Source organism: Salmo trutta, chromosome 5 (assembly GCF_901001165.1).
Source record: "Salmo trutta chromosome 5, fSalTru1.1, whole genome shotgun sequence".
Classification (NCBI taxonomy): Eukaryota; Metazoa; Chordata; class Actinopteri; order Salmoniformes; family Salmonidae; genus Salmo; species Salmo trutta.
The window spans coordinates 39,568,143-39,588,896 of NC_042961.1; the positions used below are offsets into that span (position 1 = coordinate 39,568,143).

At 41.8% G+C, this 20,754-nt stretch overlaps 2 protein-coding genes across 2 annotated transcripts in view; one reads left to right on the forward strand and one right to left on the reverse strand.

Annotated features, from left to right (window-relative positions):
* LOC115194130 (CAAX prenyl protease 2) lies at nucleotides 1-16,019 on the reverse strand. The gene is made up of 8 exons (XM_029753538.1): nucleotides 15,679-16,019; nucleotides 14,253-14,355; nucleotides 5,164-5,247; nucleotides 5,009-5,087; nucleotides 4,528-4,695; nucleotides 4,119-4,190; nucleotides 3,917-3,979; nucleotides 1-3,692 (listed from the first exon to the last, which is right to left on the reverse strand). Exons 1-8 carry the CDS (start codon nucleotides 15,846-15,848, stop codon nucleotides 3,463-3,465), a joined length of 969 nt encoding a protein of 322 aa, XP_029609398.1. The 5' UTR covers nucleotides 15,849-16,019; the 3' UTR covers nucleotides 1-3,462.
* Nucleotides 15,601-20,754, forward strand: part of peli3 (pellino E3 ubiquitin protein ligase family member 3) — a 26,122-nt gene continuing 20,968 nt past the window's right edge. The window contains exon 1 of the mRNA XM_029753537.1: nucleotides 15,601-15,682. The gene's annotated coding sequence lies outside the window, so the exon portion shown is untranslated. The remainder of the gene's footprint in view (nucleotides 15,683-20,754) is intronic.

Consider the following 20,754-nt stretch of genomic DNA (forward strand, 5'->3'; position numbering starts at 1 on the left):
GACGATTTTAAAAAAATTGTTTATTTCCGAATGGCTGAGATTTTTTTTGCAGTGTGTGATTTCTATAAGATCCCATAAAAGATGGTCATCATAAAAACACTGGCCATTCAAGATTGGTGAGTCTCCAAAAAAATGGCATTGCACACACAAAATACACATGCACATTTCAGTACATTCAAGTCCATGTCACCAAAATAGATTTGATTTACAAAATAAAGTCTTTAATAAAAACATCTGGATAATATTGTTGTTGTTTTTTTACAACCAGGTCAGAGTCACAGCACGTATTCAACTAGTCTGAAAAATCCAAGCTTTAAAATCATTGTTGTGTTGTTTTACTAAAATAGCAGAGCTACATATTCAGTTACAAAAATATATATATATATTCCTGTCTCTACTGCTGTGTTTCCGGTCTATGCATATACTGTAAGTCACTACTTAGAGTACTGTTGATACGATTGTTTTGCTCGGACATTTGAGAGAAAAATGAAGAAAAATACATACAATGTGACAGTGTTTTCAGCAGGAGTCAGCATTTCTGAAGCCTAGTTATGTCTACCGGATTTCAATTCAAGTCAATGACAGGAAAATAAAGTAACAACAGTGGTGAGAAGTAGCCTAAAGTGTGAATCCTAAGGCAGGATTCATACAATACAAGCCAGGGACAATCTTTACGAAAAATGTCTCTTTTCCAAAAGGGGACAATGTTGATGATGTGGGAGAATGATAAGCAACGGGTGAGCGCAGATGAAACTTGATTGTATTGAAACACCTCTCTACATGTGCTTCTTCTGACCCTACCTAATACAAATTCAACACAGCTTCGACATTGAGACGTGAACGTGTAGATTTACTTTGTTGTCGAAATTGATCGGCTACCTGAACCTGACAGCATGTCTCTGTAGGGTTAAACATCTCCGATTCTCCGAAACCAGTGATTGATCGAACTCCAAAAATGTTTTTCTAGGGGCTAGGCCAACGCCTCAGGCAAAAACATTCAAGGGCATCATTTTGGATGTGAGACGGAGACCGCAAGATAGCTTAGAGTTTGACTCTAAAAAGAAAGGCTAGAGTCTTTGTTAAATTGATCAGAGAGAATGCTCAACAGAGAAACAGGTAGCTATCTAAGTTCTTAGGGTCAAACTCCCCTTTCCTCTCTAGAACTATATACGACTTCTCTATTGGGACGGGGCGCCGTGTGATGAGGCGAAGAGGCGAGAGGAAATAACAGAATAAAAACGGATTGTTTTTTTCAAGTGACGGACCACCCATCAGAGAAACCTAATGAACAGATGTGCGAAGGTCCCAGATTCCTGTGATTCACATTTCCACAGCACAACACCCAGACTTGGTACTCTGGCGCTCTCTGGCGTACATTTCAGATCATTACAGCTGGTCTGGATGCATGCACCTTGCAGGTTCGTTCAAGAGAATGTATATTAAAAACCTTCAACTTGGGGATATATGGCCCATCTGAGGTCGGCTTTAACAAACGATCTACTCAAAATACTGGCTGATCATTATTCTGATGTCAAAACCTTCAATCACCATAGTATTTAACATTTCATCTCTAAACGACAGGAATGGGCATATATTTATTTTTTATTCACATATATACAGCTTTTTCAGATAATTCCCTGATTTTGGTCCTTTTCCATCCACTAAGTTATTGCTGAAGAGCGTAATGTAACTACTTCATAGATTATACAGTACAACAACTGACAACTCCTCGCTGCTGTGGTAGAAAGCTTCACAGATCCATCTTCCCGTCAGTGAATGTTAGAGCCTTTTGTAGGGGCCTCTCCAAAAATATGGATCCAATTTACACAGTGAAGTCTGTTTACAAAATGATCAGTTCATTCATTTACCTTGACATCCCATTTCAATACATTCAGTGTGATGCAATCTTCTAGTTGATAAACCACTCTACACTTCTGTTCTAGTCAACTGGAGTTGTTACATAGTATTGCACCGGGTTCATAAAACGGGGATAAAGTCCATTAGCGTTCCCCGTAAAAATCCACAAACCACCAAGCATTTCGTTACACCCACAGTAACAACTGCTAAATGTGTAAAATTTGATTTTAAATTATTTTGAAAAAAAAAAAAAAATAGCAAAATTTTCACCTAAATGCCCTGTCTATACAGTGAAATGGACTACAATGGTCATAGCCTGGTCAAATAAGTAACGTATTTTCAAAAAAACGATGCAACGTTTCAGTAGTTGAGATGACTGAGTAAGTGGATAAACATTGCGATATAACACTGTCTGAGTCTGTACATGATCTTCTTTTGGAGTATAGCTCGGTTTGTGCGAAAAATGTAAACGCGTCGTCTTGTCTGACATCCGTACGTGTAGCAGCATGCTAAGTGGTGGGTAGATAGCATTCAAAACGACATACATATGACTACACCTGAGTGTTCTAGAGGGTTTGAGTCCCTTGAGGGGGAAACGGTCCGTCATCGCAGCCCAGCTTAAGGTAATTCCCTCTTTAAAAACACTCAAATAAAATGAACATAGATAACCCTGGGTAGAACTGTGTGTGAAGCGAATGGTAGGGGCCCAGAGTTTTCCAGACCAGGTTCACATGGTCAGGGAAAAACTCCTGGCCCAACAAATGAGCAATGGTATTGTTAGCTTTAGTGATTATAGGCTTCTATCTGCATGACTTGGAATGGATATTTGGAATGAGCGTCAACTAGAGTGAATGATTGAATTCAGGGCTGGGTAAAGACTGTACCCTTTGTGACATCGCCTAACACGAATTGTCTGGCGTCTTAAACAGTTGGACAGAAAGGCTTTGCAGCCAATTCAAATATCAGCCTGAGTTAAAAGCTGAGAGCATCGTGGCTAAACTGTCATAGAAGAGGTAATGGGGAAAAAAAAGTCTGCACGTCCAACCCTTTACAATAGTAACAATCCAACCCAACCCTCAACATCCCCCACCAATAAAACAAATAAACACTACATTATAGAAACATGCAGATCTGTAAATAAATACTCTTATTCAGCATCTAGGACCTATGAAAACACGGAAATATTCACCACTAGAATGTATTACTACTACAGTGCCTCACATCATAGCCAGATAGTGTTCCTTGTTGAGTCTACACTACAGACTACATAGGCCTATTGACTGACTGGCTAACTGACTGACTGAAAGCCAATGTGACCTGAACATAAGGAATGGCTATTTAAGTTACCCTGCTCCCCCCCAGCAGCATTCATAGTAGAGACAGCCCATAGCATTGAGTGTCCATACCTGAAATAATCTAAACCCTCACCTCTACTCACCTTCCCACATCCCACCAGAGAAATCACACTCAAGCGGGCATGACCGAAGAGCTAAAACACCCCTCGTTCTTGGACCAATTGGAACCGCTCCTACTTTTGGCTGGTGGTGGCGACCCGCTCAGTGGATCAGTCCATCTAATACAGAGGGGTGTTTGGTGAGGGTGGGATCAGGAGACGCAGAGGGAGCTGGGGACGGAGGCCAGGGTGCAGACGGGGGTGGGAAGGCCGTAGAAGATGGGGTCTGTGAGGGGGAAGAGGAGAAGAAGGAAAAGGAGGACCCCCAGCAAGTAGCAGGACAGGACGGTGAGGCGGTGGGGGTGCTCCAGGGCCATGCCAAGGGCCGGGAAGCCCATGTGGTTACAGAACGAGTGGCACAGCACCGGCCCCACCAGGTGACCTGACGACCAGAGGGGAAGGGAATGACAAGACTGCATATAATGCATACAGGTTGGTATTACAGTACACAGTAGTAGTGGATGGGGTGAGTTAGCCCCAAACAATGTGAAGCGAGACATAGTGAGACATAGTGAAAGTTCTACATAAATGCTATCTAAAACAAAATGAAACATATATTAGGCGTGTGTTTTCTGTACACCAGAAAGAGAGAAACTGTAGGATCACCTGTTCTGATGAATATGAAGGCAGTGTAAGCTCCAAAGACAGCGGTGTAGGAGAACTGGAATACTGCAAAGCAAACAGCACAACAAGTCATTAACTAACCACTCCTAAACAATCTAACGGTGCATGTAAAAAGAAAGGAATAACAAACTACCAGCACATGGAAGTGAAGGTAGAAGAACAATGAATATGGTATGGTCCTTACCTGCAGCGAGAAAGATCCCAGACAGGGTGCCCTGTCTGAAACGCAGCAGCTCGATCACATGATGAAAGTGGGCTGCGAAGAAAACGGTTGACATTTAGCACAAGCAAAATATCCATTATATTTCAAATAGTTGGGAAGGGCACATTATCCTAGGAGAGTTCAGAATACTGCAACTCACAATTGATTGCATCCAGCAGTTTACAAAACACAGGTTAAATCATATTCCCCTTATAAACGCTCATCTTCGCATATTTACACCGCAAATTTAAATGTAGTACATGGCACCGACATAAACTTACATATCAGACACATTTTAAGAGTTGTTCTAATTAAATTAGCTATTTTTGTCAGTTGGGATCGAGGAAAGATCTAGAAGATCCCCCTATGCTGTTTTTTGAGTGGGACTCACCCACTCCGAAGAAGAGGGGGCAGGTGAAGATGGCAGTGGAAGGACTGGTGCAGGGTACCAGCATGGGCAGCATACAGGCCCTGAACACCAGCTCCTCAGTCAGAGGGGCCACCACCTGGTTCCTCAGCCAGCGCATGTCACTGAGGCACAGAGCCCAGAACCACGGGTCTGTGGAAGGGAGAGAAAGCTTTAGAGAGATGATGTATGCGATATTGTGCGTGTGAGAGGGATACTGTACACGTCTAGGAAAAATGGATGCACTTAGGGCTGAATCCGACTTTGAGATTGGCACACTTAACTTATAAATCATGCATTGGTGTCAGTGGGAGGTTTGAACGAAACTCAAGTTAAGCGTCCAAATCTTAGGTTAAGATTTAGGTCATAATCTAAATTTGACATATAGCAGAAATGAAGTCTCCACTCCAGGATAACACAGTAATAAACATATTGGATGAATAATAATCTCCAGACAGTATCTCACCAAAGGTCACCCGTATCCCATCCATGAAGCCCCAGGGGCAGTCCATAGCCAGCTGGATCAGGGGGCCAACAAACAGCACCTACCAGAGCAAAAGGTCAGAGGTCAACTAACGGTCAGACCATAGGCAGAGGTTGATCAAAGCGAGTTTCTATTACCATGGTGAGCAGCAGAGGCAGTATGATGGCTGGGATGAGGCCCTCAAAACGAATGCCCATCAGAGCCAGCAACGAGGGACCAGACTGTGGAAGAACAAAAGGAGACATACTGATGGAATTCATGGAAATGTTTTCATGTGTATTAGGGATGTGAACGTTAAAACTTTAAACAAAATTGGAATTCTTAACATTAAGAAAAATCTCTAACCGAAAAACAGCTTTGATGTTTTTCTTGCCCCGTAAAATTAAAAGCACAGTGCAGTAATCGCAAAACCTTATTTTCTGTGTTATAGCCTAACTAGACGCTAGGCTATAAAGGCCTGGGGAAAGTTGTGTAATTTAATGGTAGAAAGTAAACAGCATTGTGGGTCAATTTCCGCAACAACTAAGAGCTTTGAAGCGCGAGGCTCAACTTCTCTGTTTTGAAGCCCTGGCTACCATGCTGTGAACAGCTTGAAGCGAACCCGTGCACATGAGAGCAGACACTGTGTCTGTGTGACAGCAGTGTTGCATCACACTCATCTCAGTATCCTAGGCCCTGCTTTACTGAAGTCGAGAAATTACAAGCCCAAAAAAATGGCAAGATACAGCTTTTGATTCCTGATAGGCATAGCGCATGGTTTTGACTCCGTCTGCCTGGTGGCCGACCTGCCTATACAGTGCCCCTCTCTCTCCGTCCCTCGCTCACTGTGAAAGATGCGAGTGTTTGTGTTCTCGGAAGTACGGCAACTAAAATCAGTCGCCTCGGATTCAAAAATACTGAATGCCTAGTGGAATCTAAAATTGACACAAAGAAATGGGAGTCGATGTGCAAGGAGTCTAGGAATCAATTATTTGAGTCGACACTCCACCACTACATCAAAAGTTTAAGATGCCAGTGCATCGGTTAGTGGGAGCCCAAACCAATCCAAATAAGGCATGCATCCGTAAGAAAAATGATTCAAATGTTACGAATCAGCGGTTTTTATTTGTTATTCTAAAAAATGACTTGAAATCGGTAGTGACGGAATTGATGAGTCGTCTCCTTCAGCCTAACATTTATGCATGTAACTGCATATGACAATGATCTACAATTCGGATAACAACTGTGCCCACAGTGCGGGAGACGCAGCTGCTCACTCCAACGAGAAGGCGGCCTACCCTATCCCTGTTCTAATTAGAGGTCGACCGATTATGATTTTTCAACGCCGATACCGATTATTGGAAGACCAAAAAAGCTGATACCGATTAAATCGGCCGATTTTAATATATATATATATATATATATAATAATGACAATTACAACAATACTGAATGAACTTGTTTTAAATTAATATAATACATCAATAAAATCAATTTAGTCTCAAATAAATAATGAAACATGTTCAATTTGGTTTAAATAATGCAAAAACAAAAGTGTTGTAGAAGAAAGTAAAAGTGCAATATTTGCCATGTAAAACAAAGCTAACGTTTAAGTTCCTTGCTCAGAACATGAGAACATATGAAAGCTGGTGGTTCCTTTTAACATGAGTCTTCAATATTCCCAGGTAAGAAGTTTTAGGTTGTAGTTATTGTAGTAATTATAGGACTATTTCTCTCTATACCATTTGTATTTCATATACCTTTGACTATTGGATGTTCTTATAGGCACTTATAGTATTGCCAGCCTAATCTCGGGAGTTGATAGGCTTGAAGTCATAAACAGCGCAATGCTTGAAGCACAGCGAAGAGCTGCTGGCAAACGTAGGAAAGTGCTGTTTAAAAAAATGCGTACAAGCCTGCTGCTGCCTACCATCGCACAGTCAGACTGCTCTATCAAATCATAGACTTAATTATAATAACACACAGAAATACGAGCCTTAGGTCATTAATATGGTCAAATCTGGAAACTATAATTTCGAAAACAAAACGTTTATTCTTTCAGTGAAATACGGAACCGTTCCGTATTTTATCTAACGGGTGGCATCCAAGTCTAAATACTGCTGTTACATTGCACAACCTTCAATGTTATGTCATAATTATGTACAATTCTGACAAATGAATTACGGTCTTTGTTAGGAAGAAATGGTCTTCACACAGTACGCAATGAGCCAGGTGGCCCAAACTGCTGCATATACTTTGACTCTGCTTGCACAGAACGCAAGAGAAGTGACACAATTTCCCTAGTTAAAAGAAATTCATGTTAGCAGGCAATATTAACTAAATATGCAGGTTTAAAAATATATACTTGTGTATTGATTTTAAGAAAGGCATTGATGTTTATGGTTAGGTACATTGGTGCAACAACAGTGCTTTATTTGCAAATGCGCTTGTTAAATCATCACCCGTCTGGTGAAGTAGGCTGTAATTCGATGATAATTTAACAGGCACCGCATCGATTATATGCAACGCAGGACAAGCTAGATGAACTAGTAACATCATCAACCATGTGTAGTTAACTAGTGATTATGTTAAGATTGATTGTTTTTTATAAGTTAAGTTTAATGCTAGCTAGCAACTTACCTTGGCTCCTTGCTGCACTTGCGTAACAGGTAGTCAGCATGCCACGCAGTCTCCTCATGGAGTGCAACGTAATCGTCCATAATCGGTGTCCAAAAATGCAGATTACCGATTGTTATGAAAACGGCCATTCCGATTAATTGGTCAGCCTCTAGTTCTAATATTCGTAAGCAACATCTGCACGGCACCTTCAGATGTTTGTACAATGGTTTAGCAACATTAAATCATATGCTTTATTAAATTGATGGACAACCAATGTAATTTGCTGGGTCATTGTTACCAAATGCGCTGTAGAAAAAGGTATTTTCAAAATTGTAGAATAATAGTGAAGACATCAAAACTACAAACACATATGGAATCATGTAGGAACCAAAAAAAGTGTTAAATCAAATATATTTCAAATTTGAGATTCTTCAAAGTAGCCGCCCTTTGCCTTGATAACAGCTTTGCACACTCTTGGCATTCTCTCAACCAGCTTCATGAGGTAGTCACCTGGAACGCATTTCAATTAACAGGTGTGCCTTGTTAAAAGTTAATTTGCAAAGAGAAACGACAGTCCATTACTTTAAGACATTGTGGTCAGTCAAAACGGAACATTAATAACTTTAAACGTTTCTTCAAGTGCAGTCGCAAAAACCATCAAGCACCATGATGAAACTGGCTCTCATGAGGACCGCCACAGGAAATGAAGACCCAGAGTTAACTCTGCAGCAGAGGATAAGTTCATTAGAGTTACCAGCCTCAGATTGCAGCCCAAATAAATGCTTCAGAGATCAAGTAAGACACATCAACAGTTCAGGGGAGACTGTGTGGAATCAGGCCTTCATGGTCGAATTGCTGAAAATAAAAAAACACTACTTAAGGACACCAACAAGAAGAGACTTGCTTGGGCCAAGAAACACGAGCAATGGACATTAGACCGGTGGAAATCTGTCCTTTGATCTGATGAGTACAAATTTGAGATTTTTGGTTCCAACCACGTATCTTTGTGAGACGCAGAGTAGGTGAACGGATGATATCTGCATGTGTGGTTCCCACCGTGAAGCAGGTGGTGTGATGGTGTGGGGTTGCTTTGCTGGTGACACTGTCTGTGATTTATTTAGAATTCAAGGCACACTTAATCAGCATGGCTACCACAGCGTTCTGCAGCGATACGTCATCCCATCTGGTTTGCGCTTAGTGGGACTATCATTTGTTTTTCAACAAGACAATGACCCAAAACACACCTCCAGGCTGTGTAAGGGCTATTTGACCTGGCCTCCATTCACCCGACCTCATCCCAATTGAGATGGTTTGGGATGAGTTGGGCCGCAGAGCATAGGAAAAGCAGCCAACAAGTGCTCAGCATATGTGGGGACTCCTTCAAGACTGTTGGAAAAGCATTCCTCATGAAGCTGGTTGAGAGAATACACAAAAGTGGGCAAAGCAGTCATCAAGGCAAACGGTGGCTACTTTGAAGAATATAAATACATGTTGATTTGTTTAACACTTTTGGGGTTACGACATGTGTTATTTCATATTTTTGATGTCTCCACTATTATTCTGCAATGTAGAAAATGAGTAGGTGTGTCCAAACTTTGACTGCTACTGTATCTACAGAAATAAGACAGAGCCTGCTTCTGTTGCTGTTTGAGTGTTTGTTTAATAGCCTACTGATTCCGTGAGCACCAAGCCTAATGACATGTCAAGTAAACAAATGTGGCTATTTTTAAATCTTTGCTTTGCTGTTATATAGGCTTTACACTTTTTTTTCGTTAGAACAGCATCGGTTATTATTTATAATGTATTTAATGTTTACACTGTTTTGTCAGAGAATATTTATAATAATAATGCTCCTTTTTCTTGATCTCCTTCTTATGAATATTATAATAATAATAATAATAAGTAATGTCATTATCATTAGTAGGCTTAGTATAGCAGCCTTGTATCACCACCACCACCAGCTGTATAGCAGCCTTGTACCACCACCAGCTGCATAGCAGCCTTGTATCACCACCACCACGAGCTGTATTGCAGCCTTGTATCACCACCACCACGAGCTGTATTGCAGCCTTGTATCACCACCACCACCAGCAGCTGTATAGCAGCCTTGTATCACCAGCACCACCACCAGCTGTATAGCAGCCTTGTATCACCACCACCACCACCTGTATAGCAGCCTTGTATCACCACCACCAGCTGTATAGCAGCCTTGTATCACCACCACCACCAGCTGTATAGCAGCCTTGTATCACCACCACCACCAGCTGTATAGCAGCCTTGTATCACCACCACCAGCTGTATAGCAGCCTTGTATCACCACCACCACCACCAGTATAGCAGCCTTGTATCACCACCACCACCACCAGTATAGCAGCCTTGTATCACCACCACCACCAGTATAGCAGCCTTGTATCACCACCAGTATAGCAGCCTTGTATCACCACCACCAGCTGTATAGCAGCCATGTATCACCACCACCAGCTGTATAGCAGCCTTGTATCACCACCACCAGCTGTATAGCAGCCTTGTATCACCACCACCAGCTGTATAGCAGCCTTGTATTACCACCACCAGCTGTATAGCAGCCTTGTATCACCACCACCACCACCACCAGCTGTATAGCAGCCTTGTATCACCATCACCACCACCAGTATAGCAGCCTTGTATCACCACCACCAGTATAGCAGCCTTGTATCACCATCACCACCAGCTGTATAGCAGCCTTGTATCACCACCACCACCACCAGTATAGCAGCCTTGTATCACCATCACCACCAGCTGTATAGCAGCCTTGTATCACCACCACCACCACCAGTATAGCAGCCTTGTATCACCACCACCACCACCAGCTGTATAGCAGCCTTGTATCACCACCACCACCACCAGCTGTATAGCAGCCTTGTATCACCACCACCACCAGCTGTATAGCAGCCTTGTATCACCACCACCACCAGCTGTATAGCAGCCTTGTATCACCACCACCACCAGCTGTATAGCAGCCTTGTATCACCACCACCAGCTGTATAGCAGCCTTGTATCACCACCACCAGCTGTATAGCAGCCTTGTATCACCACCACCAGCTGTATAGCAGCCTTGTATCACCACCACCCCCACCACCAGCAGCTGTATAGCAGCCTTGTATCACCACCAGCTGTATAGCAACCTTGTATCACCACCACCACCACCAGCTGTATAGCAGCCTTGTATCACCACCACCACCAGCTGTATAGCAGCCTTGTATCACCACCACCACCAGCTGTATAGCAGCCTTGTATCACCACCACCACCAGCTGTATAGCAGCCTTGTATCACCACCACCACCAGCTGTAGGCCTTATGAGCACATCGTGTTTAGTCTTAATGTAGGTCGGGTAATGTAATTATGTGGACGAGCACAAAACACCATTTTAGTCCCGTCCGAATCTGCCATGTCAGTTATTAATTACATGGCAGGACAGTAACAATTCTAGCCAGAATAAGATACTGTTTTTTTGCCGAACTCCTCTGGTAATCCTAGTCCGGTGCGAATCGACATCCCTGTGTTTTGAGAGAAATGTCTGAGTTTGACAGGTGTTGCTTGCGGTTTGCGCAAGAAAACAATAACTGATTAGATAAATTGATCTAAGCGCTGCGCATAAGCTATATATATATGAATGGCCTACAGTACATGTAGCCTATCAACTTTCACAGAATGCTTCTGTTTATATGTTTTGTGCGTATGAATTGAATATTGCCAACTGCATCTGTAAAAAATATTGAGCCTATTTAATGCAACCCTTGCTGTTCATAGATCGCAAAAGCAGCATCATACAACTGACCTAATTTACCATTTCCAAACGGTTAACTTTCTCATCCATATAATTAAAATGCATCTCAAGTGCAATTGCACTGTTTAGCTTGCATCTGAAGGCTGGGGGGCATTTAGGACCTACAGCGGATGGCCAAAATATCCCACTGACTAGGTTCACACTTCCTCAATTCAAATATTATAGCGACACTATAGGAAAGATGGTCTGGTATGGTTTAAAAACTTGGGAACCAAGCTAGAGTTATCAGTGTGGCCCTACCGCCTGGACATGTTGAAATACTGCATCTTCATGCCTAGAATAGAAACCTCTAGGCTTCCGTCACAACTGTCAATTTATTGGGAAAAAATTATTACAGTTTAAACTAATCCTGTTTTAATCGTCCTCTGGAATAACGGACATTCTGGAGTAATAATTACATAGCCAACGTTCTCTAGTAATACTAGTCCCGTGCGAATAGGGCTTTGGTCACGTGCATACGTGTCACATAAAGAGAGCAAGGATTGAGGGAATAAGAAATGGTTTCCCTAAACAAATTAGGGATTTCCGTAACAACTTTCTAGTCACATGGCTGTAATTATGTTGCAGCTTCTGCAACACGGACAGCGCGATAAACACGTTGATGTTCTGTGGTGTTCGCTGCAGCTGGGAGGAGAGAGAGACAACGGGTGCTAGTCACAGTCACTCGCTGTCATTTTTTTATTTTTAAACACAGCGCAGCAAGTCTGAGCCTAGCCGGGCACAATCAAATCAATTGCAGGTTGGACTCCCTCTAGTTATTTGTGCGTTTAATTATTTAATCAAACAGTGTGCCTAAAGCATCAAACAAGCTCAGTGAATATAGTTGATTAGATTAAAACAAATAGGATGTGCCAATTTGGAAAAATAAACATTTAAAATACACTTTTCTTTTGTGTGTGGGGGGGGTCATTACAACCATTGACATACATACACACACACACACACACACACACACGTATATATATATATATATATATATATAAATAAAAGTTTACATACACCTTAGCCAAATACATTTAAACTCAGTTTTTCACAATTCCTGACATTTAATCCAAGTAAAAATGCCCTGTCTTAGGTCAGTTAGGATCACCACGTTATTTTATGAATGTGAAATGTCAGAATAATAGTAGAGATAATTATTTCTTTCATCACATTCCCAGTGGGTCAGAAGTTTACATACACTCAATTAGTATTTGGTAGCATTGCCTTTAAATTGTTTAACTTGGGTCAAACATTTTGGGTAGCCTTCCACAAGCTTGCCACAATAAGTTGGGTGAACTGAGTTTGAAGGTAGGCCTCCAATTGATTCAAATGATGTCAATTAGCCTATCAGTAGCTTTTAAAGCCATGACATAGTTTTCTGGAATTTTCCAAGCTGTTTAAAGGCACAGCTAACTTAATGTAAACTTCTGACCCACTGGAATTGTGATACAGTGAATTATAAGTGAAATAATCTGTCTGTTAACAATTGTTGGAAAAATTACTTGTGTCATGCACAAAGTAGATGTCCTGACCGACTTGCCAAAACTATAGTTTGTTTTAACAAGAAATTTGTGGAGTGGTTGAAAAACGTGTTTTAATGACTCCAACCTAAGTGTATGTAAACTTCCGACTTCAACTGTACATACATACACACACAAAGCCATCGATCACGTGACATCACTCATTCCTATGTAAAGTCTCACTAGCGCATTGAAGCCAAATTAAGTCGGCTAAGATGGCGACTCATGGAGACATAACATGTGCAGTTTGACCTACTCCAGGGCCTTTTCTCATTTGGGCAAAAGTCCGTCCTCCCTCCTCCGTGACCCGTAAACCGATAAGTGGTTGAGGAGAGTGTCAATACATTAGTAGGCAAATGGAAGACGGTCCGCCCCTCATGATAGTCTCCGTTTGGCAAATAAACACAAGTGTTTCCAACCAGAGTCCTTTGCAGAAGAGTTTTGAAATCTGCCACCCTCCCTTTGAATCAGCTATTGTTTTCTCTAACATTTAATAATTATATTCTACTTATCTTTCTATAAAATGTATTTCACAACTAGCAATTTAATTTTTTATCACTTTATACATATTTTCGGATTCCACCCTGTAAACGTAATTTGCCTGATGGCACACGATTGGAGAAGGGGAGTCTCATTTCCAACGAATGTATTTCCGTCCCCTTTCCCTGTCCTCGAAGCATCTCCTCGATTACCTTTTTCAAAAGGTGGCCAGAGAGGACGCAGGAGTTGAGCAAACCAATTGAGAAAAGACCCAGGAAGTGATGGGGCTGGCTACCTCAGTGGTGCCTCCTCTCATTGTGTAACTAAAGTTGAAGGCTGACCGGGGTACTGCAGGCTGCCATTAGCAACTAAATTATCCTTAGAACTTCTTCTGTGTGCGATTTTTTTATCAAATCGGTTCAAGGACATACAACATGTGTATTAGAAGCAATTATTGGTACTATCGTCTCCCCCCCAACAAAAAAAAATTACACCAAGATTGCAATTTTCCCATTCACTATAATGGGGGGATCCTGTTTTCTGCAAACAATGCCTGCATTAATGCGGTCGGCCCTGAACTTCCGTGGCTTCAATGAGAAGGGTCGCCCTCCCCTGATTAAAACAGATCAAAGATTTTTACCAAATTCGTAGTCAATGCACTTTGCCTTTGTAGGGCAGTATAGCACTCAGCCTATAGCTGGGCTCCATAAGGCGGCGCACAATTGGCCCAGCGTTGTCCGGGTTTGGCCGTCATTGTAAATAAGAATTTGTTCTTAACTGACTTGCCTAGTTAAATAAAGGTTGCTGTGTAGAGACTCACCATCACACCAGTGTACATTTTCCATGCCCACACGAAGGCAGGCGACACGGCAGATACGATCAGGACACTGGTGAATCGCCTCTTGATAACGGCTGGGTGGTCTCTGGGGTGGACACACAAGCAGACACGTGCCAAAATTACATTTTGTAAACAAACAAAGTCCTCAAGAAGCTAGTACAAGAACACTGTAGTTCAGCAGGAAACAAAATAAATAAACCCAGATGCGTTTGATTGCTTGTTAATAATTTACCAGCAAATAATGGAATAAGCGAAGGCTTTGATTTCTGGTCAAACAGACGTAAAAGGGTTCTTAGATAACATCTACCAGAAAGTAGATTAAATTCTTAAGGTAGGTATATTAAAAATACATAAAAACAGAATAATGTTGAAGTTAAGACCCCTGACAACTAATATCAACATGTATTTAATTTTGCTGAAATTATTTGCCTTCTGTAAGTTTAAGAAATATTGCCGAGTGTCTTGTCATTTTATTACAAAAAAAACATCTTTAAGATATTTCCTAATTTCTCTCCCTCATGAGCTAGTCAGAAGAAATACTAGTTGGTAGGTCTATCAATTTTGTTTATGATTTATTAAGTGATTAAAATGTGTCATTCTGTTACAAAATCCATAACTGAATCTTTAACAGAATGATTTCAATTAATTGGCTAAAATGGGAAATGACAGTCACAAACCAGTTGGGTCACCTGCTACCGTCCTCCCTCCCACAGGTGTTAACCCACTTCACTTACTGTAGTATATAACCAAAATAGTTTTAAAAACACAAGGTGTCATATTATAGCTGACACCCTATTCTTTCTGCTGACATCTTTTAATCTTAATTCAGAGTAGATATTTAACACTGTTTTTTTTTTTTTTAACTGCACTGTTCTTAAGTAAAATGTTTTTGTGAAATGTTCAGGAGAAATTGTTAAAAGCAGTCCATGTGCATAGAGTTGTATGGTTTCTTTAAACTTTGGAATCAATTATTTTTGTTTGGCATACATTTCAAGGTGAAAAATCTGAGTTTGGCCATCGCTCATCCATATATTTGTATGTACATATTGTTATTCATTCCTTTACACTTGTGTGTATTGGGTAGCTGTTGTGAAATTGTTAGATTACTTGTTAGATATTACTGCATGGTCGGAACTAGAAGCAAAAGCATTTCGATACACTCGCATTAACATCTGCAAACCATGTGTATGTGACAAATAAAATTTGATTTGAGTCTCAGCGTCATTCTGTTACGATGGAATTGCCCCCAGACTGCTGCACGAAAGCCATGCTAGCTATTTAGTTCCCTAATTTAGATAACTACCACCTAACATGCGCCGACAGGATAGCTAATTACAGCTCCCACATTCCTCTACAGCATTTTCTACGAATCAAGAAAGTAAAGAAATTGAATAAACACGAGGTTTACCTGGGTAAGTCACTTCTCCATACGTATAAACTCCCGACGTAGGAGCAGGCAAGCAGCAAACAGGACAGTACAGACACCCAGCATATTCCGTCTGGAGGTATAAACTCGCCATTGCCGCGCCACACTTGGTTTGACATAAAATTTGGCGTTAAATCGTCATCCTCTACCATGGCGAGGGGACAGTGTCAATGGCTGTGTTTAAACGAAGAGCTTATGTCGTGGTGTAGTAATTCCTTGACCACTTTAATTCGTGAAAAGATTCATAAAAGCGAGATAAGAAAAATGTCAGTTCTCGCTCACATACCCTGGCGTTATAATATAACGTCATCACGTTGCGTCGGATGCACACCTTCCCATGATCAATGCACTGAGGATCAATCATAGGGTGCGTTCGTAAATTCACTTTGGAGTGCCAGAGAGCGCGCTCTGGGCGTTCGTAAATTCAGAGCGTTGTCAGATTGTCGTTCGTAAATTCAGAGCGCACACTGGACGCTCTGGCCGAGGAGTAGGGTTGATCCGAGGGTTCTGATCTCACAACGGCAATCAAGCACCCAAGCTAACTGGCTAAAGTTAGCTAGCTTGCTAGCTACCTCCAGACATATTAGGCAGTGTTCATATTATCCAGAGCGTTGGTGACTGTAACTGTTCTGCTGGGAACACTTTAATTACACTTTTTGCCGACGTTTACTGACACCGGCCATATTCAACCGGTGTTGAGCGTTCATAAATTCATCAGTTATTCTGCGCTCTGGCACACTCAGACGAGTGCTCTGACACACTCAGACGAGTGCTCTGACTCGGAGTAGATAGCCAGAGTGAATTTATGAACGAACCCACAGAGGAGAGCTGTGCTCGAATATACATACTAACAAACGGTATACTACATACTTAATGAGTATATACTATTAGTTAATTTTGGTATACTGTAAACGAACGGTATCCTTTCAATTGAGCGTACTAGCTTCGCCTGTCTACCGGAAGTTGATGCTGTTGCTATGCAACCTCTTGCTAGCTTGTTAGCATAACAAATTACTAGCAAGACATTTTATGACTGGGTGTGTTAAAAATTCAATCTAGTGTACCAGAGTGAGCTCTGGTCGTTCATAAATTCAGAGCGTTTTCAGATTGTCTGTTTGTAAATTCATGGCAGAGCGCACACTGGATGCTCTTGCCGAGGAGTAGGGTTGACCCTAGCGTGCACCCAAGCTAAGAGGAGATTGCTTTGAAATCGGAGTAGATAGACAAAGTGAATTTACGAAAGCACCCGAGTGTCCACTGAGAACGCACAACGACTACACCACTTAGCTAAGAATGACGGGAATGAACAAGTCAATAAACGTTGGGTAGTTAGTTAGATAGCATATAGTTGATATACTGGCAAGTTTGATGTATTAGTAGTCAACTAATGTTAGGTAGCTAGCTAACATACTGGTACATACTGCTGTAATGAAATGCTAGGTGGTTCGCAAGGATAGCATAGCTAACAAATTGTCAGCTAACATAACATGTAAGGTAACTTATTTGAAAAGTCATTACTTTATTATATTGCTCAACATTTTCTTAACATTTGTCATAATTAATTAAAACAATGAATTACGCTCTCGTTGGACTTCGACTGCATATTTTCCGCCATTTTCTTCAAATCTGAAAACGATGTGAAGCCACTCCTTTTCTGACGAATTTTGGAGAATGTAGTTTGACATCCGGGAACTTTTGGCATACTAACTATATCCATTCTATGACCAATAAGCATACTATGTACTCAGTAGCACGGTTAGTGCAGTTAGTATGAATATTCTAACACAACTGAGGTGTCATAATACCTATAAAACCTAGCGGTCAAACAGAAATGGTTCCAATTGTTTTCCACCATAAATTTTTCCGACAGGGTATTTTAGAAACACTTAAAATAAGGGCTGTGTCGAGTCTAGGCTTCCCCTAATGTGATGTTTTGATAACCATGTAAATATCTCTCAGACAAGGTGACTTTTATCAATATATTTGGCTCTATTTACTCTCAGATTCAAAAATGCTAATTAGCATCAAAGTAGACATCATGCAAAACTACAAAGCCCTGCAAGCTCCTGCACGTCATCTCTAGCTGGCACCTTTGCTGACAGGTATTGTGTCAATTTAAAGCTTGCACAAGACACTTCACAGAATTGTCAATTTAAAAAAAACTTAGCCAATTTATCATATTTTTTTATATTTTAGTCATTTAGTAGACACTCTTATCCAGAGCGACTTACAGTAGAGAAAGCATACATTTCTTTTTTTTTCCGTACTGGTCCCCCGTGGGAATCAAACCCACTACCCTGGCATTGCAAACACCATGCTCTACCAACTGAGCCACACGGGACCATGTATTCATTGCTACATTTAGCTAATGTTAGTTCATCCAGAGATTCTGACCTTTTCATCAAGTCTTGTCCAGATCATCATGGCATTTGTAGTTCTTTATGATAGCCACATTAGCAGCTAATTAGCATTTCATTTTGGGGGGTGTAAATACAGGCAAATATATTGATAAAAGTCACCTTGTCATAGAGAAATGTACACGGTTATCAAAACGTCACACCAGTGTTTCTAAAATCCCCTCCCCTAATTGGAGTAAATTTATGGACAACAATGCTTAGGCTTCTTCTTCCAGCTTCTACATACTATATACATTTGACGGACACAGTATATTTTACAAAAGTTATCTTTTGTTTGTTTTTAGTCCTATCCTTCAGCTACCATCAAAACCTCTCATCTATCTCGGAAGACCATCCAGTTTTGATTTCTATTTGCCATATATTTTTCAACTGTGCTGTGCTGTTTCTCCAAAGTTCTAAACCTATATACATTTTATGGAAACAGTATATTTGATATTAGTTATCTTGTTATTCAGCTCCACTCAACCCCTCCCATCTACAGTGCCTTTGGAAGGTATACAAACCCCTTGACTTTTTCCACATTTTGTTACGTTACAGCCTTATTCTAAAATTGATGAAATAAAAAAAATCCTCAGCAATCTACACACAATACCCAACAGAATGCTATTCATTGACTACAGCTCAGCGTTCAACAGCGTAGTGCCCTCAAAGAGTCATCACTAAGCTAAGAACCCTCGGACTAAACACCTCCCTCTGCAACTGGATCCTGGACTTCCTTACGGGCTGCCCCCAGATGGTAAGTGTAGGTAACAACACATCCGCCATGCTGATCTTTAACACGGGCGCCCCTCAGGGGTGCGTGCTCAGTCCCCTCCAGTACTCCCTGTTCACTCATGACTGCATGGCCAAACACGACTCTACCATCATCAAGTTTGCCGATGACACAACGAGTGGTAGGCCTGATCACCAACAACGATGAGACAGCGTATAGGGAGGAGGTCAGAGACCTGGCCGTGTGGTGCCAGAACAACAACCTCTCCCTCAACGTGATCAAGGCAAAGGAGATGATTGTGGACTACAGGAAAAGGAGGACCGAGCATGCCTCCATTCTCATCGACGGGGCTGCATTGGAGCAGGTTGAGAGCTTTAAGTTCCTTGGTGTCCACATCACCAACAAACTATCATGGTCCAAACACACTAAGACAGTCGTGAAGAGGGCACGACAAAGCCCAGGAGACTGAAAAGATTTGGCATGGGTCCTCAGATCCTCAAAGGTTCTACAGCTCCACCATCGAGAGCATCCTGACTGGTTGCATCACTGCCTGGTATGGTAACTGCTCGGCCTCCGACCGCAAGGCTCTACAGAGGGTAGTGCGTATGGCCCAGTACAACGCTGGGGCCGAGCTTCCTGCCATCCAGGACCTCAATACCAGTTGGTGTCAGAGGAAGGCCCTAAAAATTGTCAAAGACTCCATCCTAGTCATGGACTGTTATCACTGCTACTGCACGGCAAGCGGTACCGGAGCGCCAAGTCTAGGTCCAAAAGGCTTCTAAACAGCTTCTAACCTCAAGCCATAAGACTCCTGAACAGCTAATCAAAGGGCTAACAAGGCCCCTCTTTTACGCTGCTGCTACTTTCTGTTTATTATCTATGCATATTCACCTTAACTCTACGTACATATTACCTCAATTACCTCAACTAACCGGTGGGCCCGCACATTGACTCTGTACCGGTACCCCCTGTACATAGCCTCTCAATTGTTATTTTACTGCTGCTGTTTAATTATTTGTTACTTTTATTTAAAACATTTTACTTAACACTTTTTTAAACTGAAATCATTGTTGGTTAAGGGCTTGTAAGCATTTCAATGTAAGGTCTACACCTGTTGTATTCGGCGCATGTGACAAATAACATTTTATTTGATTTTAATTTGATTGGAGGCCACCTGTGTTAAAGTCAATTGATTGGACATGATTTGGAAGGCACATACCTGTCTATATAAGGTCCCACAGTTGACAGTGCATGTCAGAGCAAAAACCAAGCCATGAGGTCGAAGGAGTTGTCCGTAGAGCTCCGAGACAGGATTGTGTCGAGGCACAGATCTGGGGAAGGGTACCAAAACATTTCTACAGTATTGAAGGTCCCCAAGAACACAGTGGCCTCCATCATTCTTTAATGGAAGAAGTTTGGAACCACCAAGACTCGAGCTGGCCTCCTGGCCAAACTGAGCAATCGGGGGAGAAGGGCCTTAGTCTGGGAGGTGACCAAAAACCCGATGGTCTCTCTGACAGAGCTCCAGAGTTCCTCTGTGGAGATGGGAGAACCTTCCAGAAGGACAACCATCTCTGCAGAACTCCACGAATCAGGCCTGTATGGTAGAGTGGCCAGACGGAAGCCACTCCTCAGTAAAAGGCACATGAAAGCCCGCTTGGAGTTTGCCAAAAGGCACCTAGACTCTCAGACCATGAGAAACAAGATTCTCAGGTCTGATGAAACCAAGATTGAACTCTTTGGCCTGAATGCCAAGCGTCACATCTGGAGGAAACCTGGCACCATCACTACGGTGAAGCATGGTGTGGCAGAATCATGCTGTGGGCATGTTTTTCAGCGGCAGGGACTGGGAGACTAGTCAGGATCGAGGCAAAGATGAACGGCGCAAAGTACAGAGAGATCCTTGATGAAAACCTGCTCCAGAGCTGT

Bases quoted from the DNA above. Each gene is read 5' to 3' on its own strand.
- LOC115194130 (XM_029753538.1), bottom strand. From the start codon at position 15,848: ATGGTAGAGGATGACGATTTAACGCCAAATTTTATGTCAAACCAAGTG. The intron at 5,088-5,163 runs GTAATAGAAACT...TTGCTCTGGTAG, and splicing joins TGCCTCTGCTGCTCACCATG to GTGCTGTTTGTTGGCCCCCT. The intron at 4,191-4,527 runs GTGAGTCCCACT...TTTTCTTCGCAG, and splicing joins CCCCCTCTTCTTCGGAGTGG to CCCACTTTCATCATGTGATC.